The 14,317-nt window shown below is 39.3% G+C and overlaps 1 protein-coding gene across 1 annotated transcript; it reads right to left on the minus strand.

The window, feature by feature from the left end:
* Window positions 1-659: 659 nt before the first annotated feature.
* LOC144660678 (uncharacterized) lies at window positions 660-11,777 on the minus strand. Its single transcript, XM_078521379.1, has 7 exons — window positions 11,375-11,777; window positions 11,119-11,242; window positions 7,007-7,316; window positions 5,773-5,941; window positions 4,857-5,118; window positions 3,835-3,964; window positions 660-3,387 (listed from the first exon to the last, which is right to left on the minus strand). Exons 1-7 carry the CDS (start codon window positions 11,736-11,738, stop codon window positions 3,361-3,363), a joined length of 1,386 nt encoding a protein of 461 aa, XP_078377505.1. The 5' UTR covers window positions 11,739-11,777; the 3' UTR covers window positions 660-3,360.
* Window positions 11,778-14,317: the final 2,540 nt, after the last annotated feature.

The raw sequence follows: 14,317 nt of genomic DNA on the forward strand, positions 1-14,317 counted from the left end.
CGAGCTGATATATTTTTGATATTTTAATAATCTTTAGTGATACAATCTGAAAAACTGATCCTGTGGCGCTGTTAATCAGTGTCGGAAAGAAATTACTTTCAACTAGACCTTTCTCACACCCGCTCTAGTAACTATGAACAATGGATTAAAGCCGAGGGTGGGGTGCACAAAAATACACGAGGTTTAAGAAATTTGTCCACCCCAGCCTTGGCTTGAAACCATTGTTCACAGTCACTTGGAAAGATCGATTTCCAGCAGAATGGCTGAACGGTCAATACATCAAGGTCGAGGTCTGAGATTCCCCTGTAATGGCCGAACGGACGAGGTTAATAAGTTATTTATTATATGGCCTTTAAGCACTATTCAAAAAAAGAGTATAATCAAGGGAAAAACACTGGAGGTAAAACTCGCTCTCTGTGGCTCTCTTCGTCGCTCATACTAAAGAAGTATCGGTATGCTTATATTTTTCTTTCAGTTATTGAAAAGATAGTTATATTTTGTTGTTTTTTGCCCCCTTGCTAGTAGCTTTTACTCTCAACTCAAAAAACCGTCGAGCCGAGAAAAAGTTTCATAATGCCCGGTCATTACAAGAAAATAATGCCCGCTCAGCAACCAATCAGAGCGCGCGTACTATTGTAGACATATAATAAAACGCGGTATTTCAAAAATTTAAGATATAATGACCAGTTATGTAAGGTGTCTCTTAAGGCTGGTTTTCACTATAGCGACAGAGTCGAAGACAGTGTCGTAATCAGAAGCGCACTGTTACGATCTAGTGAATAGCGACCTTCAGATTGGGCTACGAGTACGAGATTGAGTACGAGTACGAGTTTTCAAACCAAATTTGTGTGCCTCCTATAATCACTTATCACACCAATCTTATCCTTAACAATTATTTATGTGTTAGTCAGCAAAAGGGAAGAGTTATAGCTTGGGGGATACAATTGTGTCGAAATTCCAAAGTCGTACTCGTACTCGATCCCGTACTCGTAGTCAAATCTGAAGGTCGCGAATATCAAATCGACGGAGTCGTAAGCAGAGTTCGACTTATGACTCGGTCGGTTATGATCTAGTGATCTAGTCGCAAACAGAAAGGAAACACTCAGAAGGCGTGAGAACTAGCACTGCCATTGGTTCTTTCTTCCACTTCTGCTTGCGACTCCGACAATCTAGTTTTCACTGGATCATAAGTGACGGACCATTATTTTTTTGGAGGGGTGGGGGGATGAAAAATATTGAAAAAAATTGTTTGCAGGGCCTGGAAAGACAAAATAAATTATTTGCAAACACGATATGTACAACAAAAAATAGTAAGAATTTCGTAAAAAAATGTTTGCAGAGATGCATAAACTAAAAAAAAGTTTGCAGAGGAAAATTTTTCATCCCCCCCCCCTCCAAGAAAATAATGGTCCGTCCCTGAGCGACGGAGTCCAAATCGGAATCTGAAGAAAATGGAAACGTTCTGATTCTTCTGACTCCGATTCCGTCGTGCTTATGACTTTGCTTATGATTCCGATTTTTGATTTTCACTAGTTCGTAAGCGCTCTTACGACTCTGACACCGTCGCTAGTGTTAACCAGTCTTAACGTTTTTACTCTGTGTTTCTGCGACCATTAAAATGAAACCTTCTAAGCAATACTTTGATGTGGCACTAATTGCTTTCACCAAGGACAAAAAGCAATTAAAATTGCTTTTTGTCCAAAATTGCTTTTTGTCCAAAATTGCTTTTTGTCCTTGGTGATTTTTAACCCGCGAAACATCTAAACACTAAACATTCAAACTCCAAACTTACATAACAAAACAATGGAATTAGTCAGTGTTTAGTTACTATAGTAACTGATAATTTTTGTCTAGTAGCTTTTTCAGGGTTTGGGTCAGATCATTCTAATTTCAAAAATATAGCAAAAATCGTACTTTCGGTACTCTTGGCAAAGACAATGAGTAAGCATGCTATCAGCCTTTTGTAACGAGAACTGAAGTGAGGAGGAAGAAAACCAAAAAAAAAAAAAAAACGGAAAGAGAGCGTGGCGGGACTGCATATTTCCAAAGTATAGTTTAAAAATATAACTTGGGGCAACATGTGTCTTTCTGCCACAGTTGTTTAAAAGAAACATGGCCATGTTATTTAAAGGGTAGATAATCATGAATAATGCTACCAACCGGGTAAATCACTATTCACTGGATACCATACACTGTAATGGATTCTATACTCAGTAGCTCACTACACTGAAGCATAACCCAGTGACTGACTATTAGGCAATCTGATTGGCTACGCAAGGGCTGTCAATTTTTGATAGACAGCCCTGGGAGCGTGCGCAAGCAAAATTGCCGAAATCACAAAGCAAAACTATAAATAGGCCACTTTCCCTGAATCTTTTGTTGAACATATCGATCTGTGGGTCATGTTAAAACAATTAGACGGTTCGCTCTCGGTTTCTATTAACGTTTACTGGTTGACATGGGGCTTTGCCTTTTGAAACCTCGAGCTTGCCATCTAATAATTTGTAAAATAGTCGATGTTGTTAATACCTTTCTACTTGATAGTGATTTATCTAGCGTTATCCATCGTTTAAACAACTGGGCCCTGGTGTTCTAAAAGTTAGCCCTTCATCAGAAGAAACACACATGTATGACTCGGACTAATTAAATTTAAATTATTAACTCAAGTTGAGTTAGTCCTGCACTAAATAACCAAAATAATTACTCTGACGAAGGGCTAACGCTCGAAACGTCAATCTACTTTAATCAACTTCAAGTTGATCTGATTACAGTCAACTCTCTTTTAACGGACACCTCTATAAGACGGACACCTGGTGTTGGTCCCGTCCATGCCGTTTTTCAGTCATTTTACTGCAACTAAACTCCCTATAAGACGGACACCTCTCTAAGACAGACAATTGGAGCCGGTCCCGAAGGTGTCCGTTTTAGAGAGAGTTGACTGTATCAACCAAGTGTTCCAAAGTAAAAGGAAAAACCCTCTTCCTAGCTTAGCAACAAGTCCACTGCGGGTTCACATTTGATAGGCACTGTGAGAGTATAGTGTCTTGTTCAAGAATACAATGCAAGGAAAATGGCTAGACTTGAACCGAGACCTAACTCAGCCCGACACGGTAGCACAGAGATGACAATGACGATAAACACGCAGGCGTAGATCCCAATACACTTTTTAGTTTCCAGTGAGGTAAGATGTTCCTTAAGTATGTGTCCACTGTAATCCACTGTCCAATGTATTATGGACGTGTTCTGTCCAGCTCTACTTATTCAGAATAATGTAAATATGTTTCAATACAATTTAATTCCTTCATAATAATATTATACTGTACACAAGTGTCTTTTTTGTGAGACAGAGATCTTCCTGGTCTAGTAGTATGGTCTTCTAGGATTATTCTGAAAGAGAAAGAACAACATAAACTTGTAAGTTCAAGTAAGCTGTACAGTACATGTAGATGGAATACCAAAATGTGTTAAGTCACTGTATACATTATCAAGAGCTAAATGCAGAATACGGTTGGTCAAGGTGCTTCTTGGTCAGCAATCATTATTTTTAGCATTGATGGCTGCAGAGAAACAAGAGAACCGTAGCAAGTCATAGTGCTGGCCCAATTTTCCTCATTTCACTGTGATCCAAAGGATTCCAGATAAGTTTTTAAGACAAGGTGTCACATGGCATTCTAAGATAACAAGCAGGGCAAATCAAATTCATTGCTCACTAGGGAATGCCATATTTTAGAGAATAGCTACTGTAATGGGATGTTATTGGTAAATGTTACTTATCAAGTTCAATTCACATGTTAAACTCCAATGAGAAAAAAAAAAGAAAAAAGTTTGTCTTACCAGTGGATTGGGTCTAAATCTGTATGCTAACATCATTCTTTTACGATACAAGTCAAACTCGTCATCTTCTTGCTGTATTTCCCCAGGCTTCTCTTCACCCAGACCACCAATATCATCAGGACCTCGACCCCTAGCATTGACAAAATAAACATGCATTAACGCAAAGCAATTTGCCCAAGATTTGTAACCTTCTTTGTAATGTTCAAGGACATTTAAAAACCTTTCAAACATAAACTCCTGAAATATCTTATTATAGGAATATAACGAAACATTTTAACAACGCGAACAAAATTTCCGCGTAATAAAATTAACGCGAATTTAAGAAAAGTTCTGGTTAAATCCTTATAGTAGAAAAGTTAACGTCAATAAAATTAACGCGAATTTTTGAAATTGCGTTAATAACATGTATCGTTAGTTTCCTATAATAAGGTAAATCATTATAATTTTAGAGTGAGATTTATTTTAAAATGATTAAAATTGTAAATTTTAATGAGTGAAACACCAGTTTCACATTTCAAGGACTTTCAGTGTGCAAATGAATCATTTGAGACTTAAAAAACCCTTAGTAACATTTGTTTGTGGAGGCAGCATGGCCTAGTGGTTAGGACACCGGACTTGTAATACAGAAGTCCTAGGTCCAAATCTTCCTCCCTGCTACTAGATGGATTTGTGTTTGGTGGTCCTGAATTCAACTCCTCTATGCTTTGTAAATGCTGCCCTACCTGTCAGTGGGTACACTGGGCAGTGAGTGATGCTTTGTAAATAGCCAACTGGTTAGCCTCTTGCCAGATGGGATTTTTAAAAGTTTCTGCTCTGTTTAAAATATGTTTGTTTATTTACAGTGCCCTCAGTTAGCACAACAGTACTAAATGCATTGACACTTAAATTGAAGGCTTTTTATATTTGTATGAGCAAAGCATTATTAGTTTAAACAGTCAACCGTACTCATCCAATCAGCTAGCATTATTGTACGATTACAATTAGCACAGAAAAGTCAGCAATTAACAAAATCCATTTTATACTTGTCCACAGGTGCTGTGATTCCTTGTCCCTGAGATCCAAGTCCCATTCCTTCCTGCCAGCCTGCCTGTTTCAGCATCTTGTACCCGATGTTATCCTCTTTTATCTTGTGCTCAGCATAGTCAGAAAAATCAAAGCTATCCAATGAGGTCTCTCCTTTCACAGCTTTAACTTTAGCTGAAAACTTCTTTAGTTCCTCTGGAGGAAGGAAGTCACCAATGTGATGCTTCCCTTTACCTTTTACAGTGAGTTCTTGGGCTTTATCTGGGAAAAAATAAGTGCCAGAATAAAAGCTCAAATTCTGCTAAAATTTTAATTATCAATCAATCAATCAATCAAAATAAACAAATACACAAATAAAATAACTACGGGACAGGCCAAGTAAATTAAGTCAGCAAAACAAAGAAAGAAATACAGTGGTTCAGAAGAAACTAAGAAATTAAAATATTTTACAATACCATACCCTACATTAGATACATTACAATAATAATAATTAATCAATAATTAATTTACTTTTGATTCTATTAATTTTATTTCAGGAGCTCCCTACAAACCACTTTGGTGAGCAGAGCCTCCTGCCTAAGAATAATTACCACTATTATTATTTATTTATTTATGATGATGACATAGATGAAAACATACATTTGGTCTTTTTTTATAAGACAACTTGATATTGTCTGTGTTGTAGTTTAAATGAATTTCAGGACAAAATTAATTCAAACTGGTTTGACTTGTATTTTCCTTCATTCCAGATTTATTTCCACGATCCTTAAACAAGAAAAATACAAATCAAACTGGGTTTGAAGTCATTTTGACATAAAATTAATTTTAAACTACAACATCTGTATTAAGCCTGTCTCAGTACAAAGTCATAGAAACTGAAGCTTTCATTTCTTCTAAATACAATCAGTCACCAACCTAGTGTTTTCCTCATCTCTTTCTTTCTTTTTTTATGTTCCCATGTGCCTCCCTCTGTATCTTCGTCTGAATCATACTCATACTTTGGTTTATCACTGTCTCTTTTTACAGCTGAACCAACCTGATAAGCTGCACGCTGGGCTAATATTCTCTTGTACATTTCTTGAATCTAGAACAAAGAACGGTGTACTGGATGTTTCACTGTACTAAGCAAGTAATGTAATGTGTTATTACATCAAAATGACACAGCAAGCAAGCACGTTTTTATCATATATAAACATTTTACCGGTAAGTAGATCCCCCTCCTTTTCAAAGTTGCACCATTGATGGATTAGGTTTGGTATTATCAAGTAGGACTGAACAGTGAGAAAAGGGTGAGGGTAGGAAAAGAAAACTGATAAGCATTGCAGCACTTGTAGTGAGCAACCAAGTAAGCATGCAGATTATAAGCAAGCGAGTCATAATTAAGCAAGCAAGGAGGCAAAGTAAGTAAGCAAGCAGACCAACAACGAAGCAAGTGAGCAGGCAAGGAAGCAAAGTAAGTAAGCAAGCAGCAAACAAGGAAGCAAGTGAGTGAGTAAGCAAGCAAAGTCAACAAGCAAAAGGTGACTAAGCAAGCAAGAAATCAAGCAGGTGAGTAAGTACATGCACATTTACCGGTAAGTAAGAAAGAAAGTAAGCAAGTAGGCATTAACAAGAAGGGCGCATAAGCAAGCAAGTGACTGAGCAAGTGAGCAAACTTGAAAGTAAGTGTGTAAGCAAGAGGTTATAGGCAAAGACATCAATGGACTTCAATGGGTCTATTACAAATTTATATTGCTAACAGTGTAAATGACAAGATTGGAAGTTGATGACAGAAATCCCACATGGAAAGAAATGATGGTAAATCAGTGCTGCAAATAATTGTTTTCACTTGAAAGGGCATCTGTCTTACCAAGACAACATCTTGGTTGGACAAAACAAAATTGGTCGGACATCACCAAAAACAAAAGGTTGTATGAATTTTATTTCTTTAAAATAACCGAGCTATCACTTTGCTAGCGATCTCTTTGCACTTCTGTTATTTAGTAGTAATCATCGTTGCCATAAAATGATTTACTATCCAAATATTGTCCGGATATCATGTCTGACCACACTTGGGATTTCGTTGGAAAAGAGCAAATTTTTTTTGTTCAGCCAATGTCCGATGACCGATTGTTATTTGCAGCCCTGATAAATGAACAAATCAATTTACCTCTTGCTGTTCTTTGATCTGTTTCTGTCGCTCCTCTTCCTCCTTGTTACTCATTGGAATACTGTGTTCAATCTCTGCTGCTACAGCCAATGCTGCAGCAACTGCTGCGTCGCCGCCAGACAATGATGCTGTTGCTGATTTTGGAGGGTCTGGATCCCACCTACTCTTTCGCTTTCTCTTTTGGGTTCCAGCACTTGTACTTGATTCACTTTTTTCACTTTTAGTGTTGGCTCCTTGTCCATCACCCCTCAAACATTTTACAAGTTTCTTGTAGTATACGTGATCTTGACTGCTGACATCAAACAAGAAGCTGTGCAAGGGAAATTAATATAATTTAATATATGTTGATAAAGTGATCTTTGTGAATACTACATGTATCTAGTACCTTAACAATAAACTAAAACACCTTCTAAGCTGATTCAGTGGCTTATAACTATTACTAAATCAAATAAATTATTAAAAGATCATTAAGATATTAACTAACTTTGCTGTGACAAAATCAATTAATTTGTTTGCACACTTGTTTCATTCATTAACTTTTGTCCTTCCTTCTGTATATATTTCCAATGACATTCTTCAGATATCTTTGAAATACTTGTGTGGCCATTTAATGGATTTTTGCATTTTTGCAACCCTTGCAAATGCAACACTTGATACAGCAACCTCTGCAGGCATGCAACCACACTTTACTTGATAAACAACCCTGCCCTGTGACATTACTTCCAGAAATACCTGCTGACTAAGGTACTCTTTACTCTTACCCCCCGGGGGGGGGGGGGGGTACTCCCATATGTGGCCTATATAGGTATGTGCCGCCCGATAGGGTATGGTTTTTGAGGTTCTCGGTCCTTAAATAGGGTATCATTTTTGCTCCTTTTGGCAATGTGTTCCCGGTGTGATCCTTAGATAGGGTACGTAAATTCTATTAGCTAAAATAAACGCCCAGCTAAACGAAAAAAAGATATCTTAAAACTGAATTTTCTGTTCTGGTATTAGAAAAGCGATTTTATAAAGATTTGTGTCTTGCCGTGCGCGGATAGCCGTTATTTGGGTCGTCACGGAACGCTTCTCCTCGCCTTGAATAGGGTGTCATTTTTCGGTTTAGGGCCCTAAAAAGGGTATCAATTTTTGCTTTTTTTATCCTTAAATAGGGTCAGGGTTTAAGAACCTTGGCGGCACACCCCTATCCGAAATTTATGGGAGTACCCCCCCCCCCCCCCCGGGCTCTTACCTACGTACACGTACTTACGGTTTCCCCAAACCCTCTTCATTAACTTTGACAAAAATGTACCCTATCCTGTACTCCCATTGATCGTACTTATCAGTATGTTGGTTTTAATACAGGCGCTACGATCACTGTAATAGCACTGAACTCCTCCTCAGCTATCAAACATTAAATTTTAGTCACAAGGATTGCTGTGATTGCTGCAGTTATCATGACTGATGGAGAGAAGATTCCATATGATGAAGGGATGGAAACAATAGCTGGTGATAAGTTATTATTGATCAAACTTACCAGCCAAAAAATAAAATAAAATTACAAAACAGAAAGGGAAAAGGGTCTGTCCCGATTAACCCAGTTTCCCCTGCTTCCATCTCTATGGTTGCATCAAATCAAAACATTCATTTATATAGCATACTGGGTTTTACCCTGAAGCTACCACAAGTGTCAGGTTGGGAGAACTCATACATAACCCAACCTTTGTCTATGGCATGGGTTTAAACAAATCCTATATTTAACTAAAAAATAGTGTTACAGTTCAGGGTCCGAAATTAAATTTTTTACATCGGCGCCACCTGGCGACCGGACCGAAAGTTTTAGTCGCCAGATGGCAACTTCTGGTCGCCAATGTTTTTCGATTGACTTTCCTTTTACACTTAAAAGACGAAACACTTGTTCTTCTTGTGTATTTTTGGCCATTCATATGCTCAAAAACAGCTTACTTATACCACAAAACAACGATGACAATCACTCAAAGAAATGCTGTACCCGCCTATAAGTAGAGTCTTAAAAAGTCTTCTTTATCGAATGTTAACTCTCTAACATTTAAACGGAAAATACTTTACAGTCTTACCCAAACATTCCGCTCTTTAATAATATAAAAAACATCATTTCCACCAACTTTCTGACATATTTCGACAGGTAGTTTTTCATTCAACACAGTGACAACAGGAACGTGTTGCGTTCGTGGAACGTCGTAGCTTAGTAGCCTGGCATGTAATTGGAAATATCTAAATCTTCCACAAAGTTTTTTGCATCTGTAGCCTTACCAGTTTCAAGTAAATGACGGAAATATTTCAGCGTGTCCGCGGACATGACATCGCCAGAATGAATATTCATTGCATGGACCATTGCATGCGAAAGAAAGCACATGTCTGGGCGCGCCCGCAATAGTGTCATGGGGAAAACCGCTGAGGAAAACAACATGGCGGCTTGCAATGTTCGAATCGTGTTGATCGCAGCTGTTGGCTGAGCTTTTGGGGAGTTTATACATTATGTAGCGAGAAATTTACTTCAGTGTTATCACAAGGACATCACTAAGATAAAAAGTGAGTCAATAAATTGTTAAAAAACGGCTCCGAATTTTATTTTTAATCAATTTCTCTGAATACTCTTACAAAGCAACTCAGTCGCCAGTGGGCGATCAGTTGTGAAATTCTGGTCGCCAGCTCTCAATATTTAGTCGCATTGGCGACCAGGAAGGCGCAATTTCGGACCCTGCAGTTTGTATCAGGGTATGTAAACATGAAGCAGTTGTTTTTTTTTATTATTGATCAAGCTTGGAAATCCAGATGTAGAATTGTACTGTCTGACTTCATTTTTTTCTGTTCATGTGAACAGACTATACTTGGCAGTTCTCATCCCTTATGTGTGAGTCTCGCGCCTGCAGGTCGAAAACTATGATCTCACACCTGCTCACGCAGGCCTTCGGACCAATTTTTTGCGTCAAGCTGAAAATTTTAAGCATACTTTCAAAAATATGTTAACTCAAAACAATTCAAGAATAGATAGACCAATAGTAGATGTAAATGACGGCACTTCCCCCAATTTTACTATATACGTAGCCTGTAACGCAATATAAGGCAAATTTTGAAAACCTTGAGAAATTGTTGCCACTTTTCCAAAACCATCTAATCCCGTGTAATTATGTACTACTACACTTCTTATTTTAACATTATTGTTATAAGTTTGTTAAGTCGATGATCGCTGGCAGTGTACTCAGATTGTATATTGAAAGGGTTAGAGTCTGTCCGTTCGTGTTTTGTTGACAAATAGACGCACTTGCTGGCCTCACAATGAACTCAATATTTTCAATACTGCACGAGGTGACGCCTCGTGCAGTATTGAAAATTTCTTTTTCATTGTGCGGCCAGTCCGTGCGTGTATTTGTCAACAAGACACTCACAACAGCCTCTGACCCATAAGTATACCACGAGAAAGTGTTTTGTAACTATTTTATACCACACCATAGAAAATACGCTTACTAAATTTCGTCAAGAATAAGATCGCAGCGCAAGATGCGAAGGTTGGGTTGAATACCATTGAATATACAATGTCTTTCCTGTATTCTGATTGCCTGTATTTTCTATGGCATGGTATAAACTCTTTTATATAATAACCTGAATTCTACGCGCATTTTGATTGGTTCTTACTTATAATCTATTAGAGTACAGACGCATAGATGTCGTCACGTGGTGGTGTGACTCGCGCGCGTGATCAGAGTTCATAGTCCAAATCAGTGTTTTACTATATAAAACAAATAGATTCAATTTTGCCGTGGGTCTGTTCAGTTATAGATCACAGAAGACGTCAAAATGTCGTATGAACATCAGTGACCCACTCGCCTTCGGCTCGTGGGCCACTTCTTTTGTTCATACCACATTTTGACGTCATCTGTGATCTATAACTGAACAGACGCACGGCAAAATGGAATCTATTTGTTAAATAGACCATAGAAACGACACCATAAAATGGCAACACTTTGAAGTGAAACCACTTGAGTTTCACTTGAGTTTTGAACATTTTATGACATCATTTCTATGGTTTATGAGTGTAGATCATGGAAACATGTAGTCGCTTTGTTAAATCTGTTAAATCCACCACAACTTACCTATAATTTGGGTTGTTCACGTTGTCCTGTATGGCAGTACGTTCAACTTGATCCCCTCCTCGCACCACCCTGGCGGCCAGGACTTCAATGCTGTCGAGAATTTCTTTATCCTCTGGTGGGGGAACTTAATTATACCGCTCATCAGAACATTTTCTAGCATTTAGCGGGATCAAAATTACACCAAACATAAAGGGCGTTTGGCAATAAATCGGACCTCTACCTAAGATCAGAAGCTTCGAATTCAAAATGAAATTACCATTTTCCTCAAAGTCTTCTGGAGCCTCAAAAACGTCCGGTCTGGCTGAGACTGGTTTAACAGGCGTCGATCTTTTAACTGTTGTCAACTTCATGCTGACAGTCGGACGGGAGTCTGTGCTTGTGGTCGCTGAACTCGAAGAACCAGGTGTCTGCTGTTGTTGCATGGCTTGAAAGCGAGCTAAGAAATTGCCATCGTTTGCAAACATTACACCCGTCCTCGAAGCCTTTTGTGTATTTCCTTCGCTAGAGGAGGGCAGTGGTGGTGCTTTACTCTGTTCATTTTTCTTTTTCTCCGCAATGCGACGAAGAAGTTCCTGTTTTTTGTCCTCGACTGATTTTTGGCGGTCGTTCATGGACGCCATCTTGTGTGATGAAATTATTTTTACCCATGACTCACTGCAGACTTGGCGAGCATCACAGGACACCCAGGGGCAACGTCGTCCTGCCTTTTGTGGCGTGACGTTTAGACATGTAAGAAATCTCACTACCTCGTACGTGTGGAATCAACCACACCACCAAGACGGCGCGTGCGAGATTTTCCCTAATTTTTGGCAGTAAATTTAAGTGCAAATCGCTCGACAAAGAACTTGATCGAAAAGAAAAGAAAAGAAAGGCAAAGAATCGAGCTTGGGTAGCCGAAAGCCCTGATTTCAGAAAAGGTTTTGAGCCCGGTGGGGCACTCCCTTTAGTCCCTTATTAGGGCTTAACGGGGACGTGCGGCCCGATAGGGTATGGTTTTCAGGCTTTTTTTGTCGTGAATGGGGTATCTTTGCATGGACCAATGTCAAACAGGGTAGGCTGATATGCCTGTAGAGGTGTAAATTTATACAAACTTAGCCACAAGCCGAATTTTCACAGATTCTTGCGTATTGCTGACTTACGTTGATTTCGGCATTGATAATTAGCGTAATTTACGATTACAATAATGCCAGTGAGGTGAAAATCAGAGGTTCGTGTCTTAACCGGGCTGCACCTCCCTACCCGAAATTTATATGTCGAGTACCCCCCCTCACCCCGGGGGTTTGAGCTGGTTAAGCTTTTGGTGTTTCGTGACAACTAAATCGGCTACTCATACACCGGATATGTAAGTTTATCTCTAAGTTGTCATTTACATTTAAAAATAAGTTTCTATTACACAATACACAATCCTACAGTGGAGAGACGCGATCCCGTGACAATCCCAAAGAGCGTCAAGGCGTGCACCCGGATAATCAGAAGGAGGCTAATTCAAGATCGGACAAGATGAAATATTATTTGGTTCTTACCTTGTTGCTGTGCATACATTCAGGTTGGTATCCGTTATTCTTTAAGTATTTTGGGGGAAGCAGGGATGGTGCAGTGATTAGAGCGCCCGCTTGGCCCGGGTTCGATTCTCGGACCCGGGTCACCCGGCGTCATATGTGGGTTGAGTTTGTTGTTGGTTCTCGTCCTTGCTCCGAGGGTATTTTCTGGGTGCTCCGGTTTTCTCCCTCCCCGAAAACCAACCCTTTTAAATTCCAATTCGATCGGGAACAGTGGATGAAGATCCACATTGTGGTAATGCCACTGCAAATTTATGTACATAACCGGGTTTGAGAATTTCGACGTAAAGCAAGATCAAAGACCAAGATGATCCGGGAATTTAACAAGGACCTTGAAGCTTATGTACCGAGGTCGCTTTTCTAATGTCAGCGTGCGGCCAGCAGTGCCAAAAGCCAGTTGAATCTCATTTGTAGGCAAGGCAAAGCTTGGGTGCAGCAAGCAGTTTTAGGAATCTGGGAAATTATAAGCTAAAGTGCTCCTGTTTTATATGACCTCTGATATTTACAGTCTTAATTCACTGATTAGGTAGCATGTCCTTCGAGCAAGAAATGAAATTTCAGGCTTGGTTTCTCGCTGTACTCCGTTTTATGTTTTACACAGGAATTTTACAAAGGAGTATGTGACGATAGCATAAATGGTTTCTTGCTGTACTGACTCAGAAGAAGTTATAAAGTTTTATAAAAACACATTGTCCTCTGCATGTTAAGACTTGTTTTCACTGCGCATTATCAAATGCATAAGCGAGGGTTATAACTGAGAGCTGCGATCTGAAATCTGCAAAATTTGCTGACATCTAAGAAATGGGCTGGAATTTTAAGTGAGAGCTGAAAATCGCCGAAAACAACTGAGATTCCAGCACACCCTTCCAGACCCACACAAGCATAAGCGCATAAGAACGAATACATTCATCCTTCTTGGGCTGTCCTTAGTACGAATGAGAATAAGAACGAGCTGAAGAAACAATTTTGTTTTCTTGTGCTTACGCTTATTGCGTTCGAAGTCAGGAGAACTCAACCTATTCCTGTTATCGAGTTGTCGGTTCGTGGTACAGTAAAAACCCGCGAGTAAGAACCTAACATTTAAGAACCTGTTAGGCTAAAATTTGCAAATTAGATACCATTTTTATAAGAACCTATTTAGCCTAAAATTTGAAAACAGGTTCTTATTTTCTATATATATAATTTTCGAGGTTACATGTGCTCTACCCCATCACTCTACTCGAGGCCGCGAAAGTGGAGGATTTGGCTACCCACCCTCCCCCCAATCGAGTAAGTCGGGTTGACCCCCTCAGCTTCTGTCCTCGCCTGGTCTTGGGCTTGTCCCAGGCCAGAGCGATTCTCCATAACTTATTACCATGTCATTAATAGCAATACCCAGGGTAGAATACCGTAGAATTCCGGTTATAAGCCCTGGGCTTATACAACTTCGTAAGGGTTTTTGGGTGGGCTTATAAGCGGAGGGGCTTATATCCGGGAGGGCTTATAAGCGGATAAAAAAAACGTTTCGAAACGAGCGTCGGGAGTGTTGATCTAAATATGTTTTTAAGTTAAAACGCATAAGAAAGCAACATTTAGCCCTGTTCAGTACTGTAATCCGGTAGAGGGGGGCTTATATCCGGGGGGGGCTTATAATCGGATGT

Source organism: Oculina patagonica, chromosome 1 (assembly GCF_052425735.1).
Source record: "Oculina patagonica isolate OP01 chromosome 1, crgOcupat, whole genome shotgun sequence".
In the NCBI taxonomy this organism is placed as follows: domain Eukaryota; kingdom Metazoa; phylum Cnidaria; class Anthozoa; order Scleractinia; family Oculinidae; genus Oculina; species Oculina patagonica.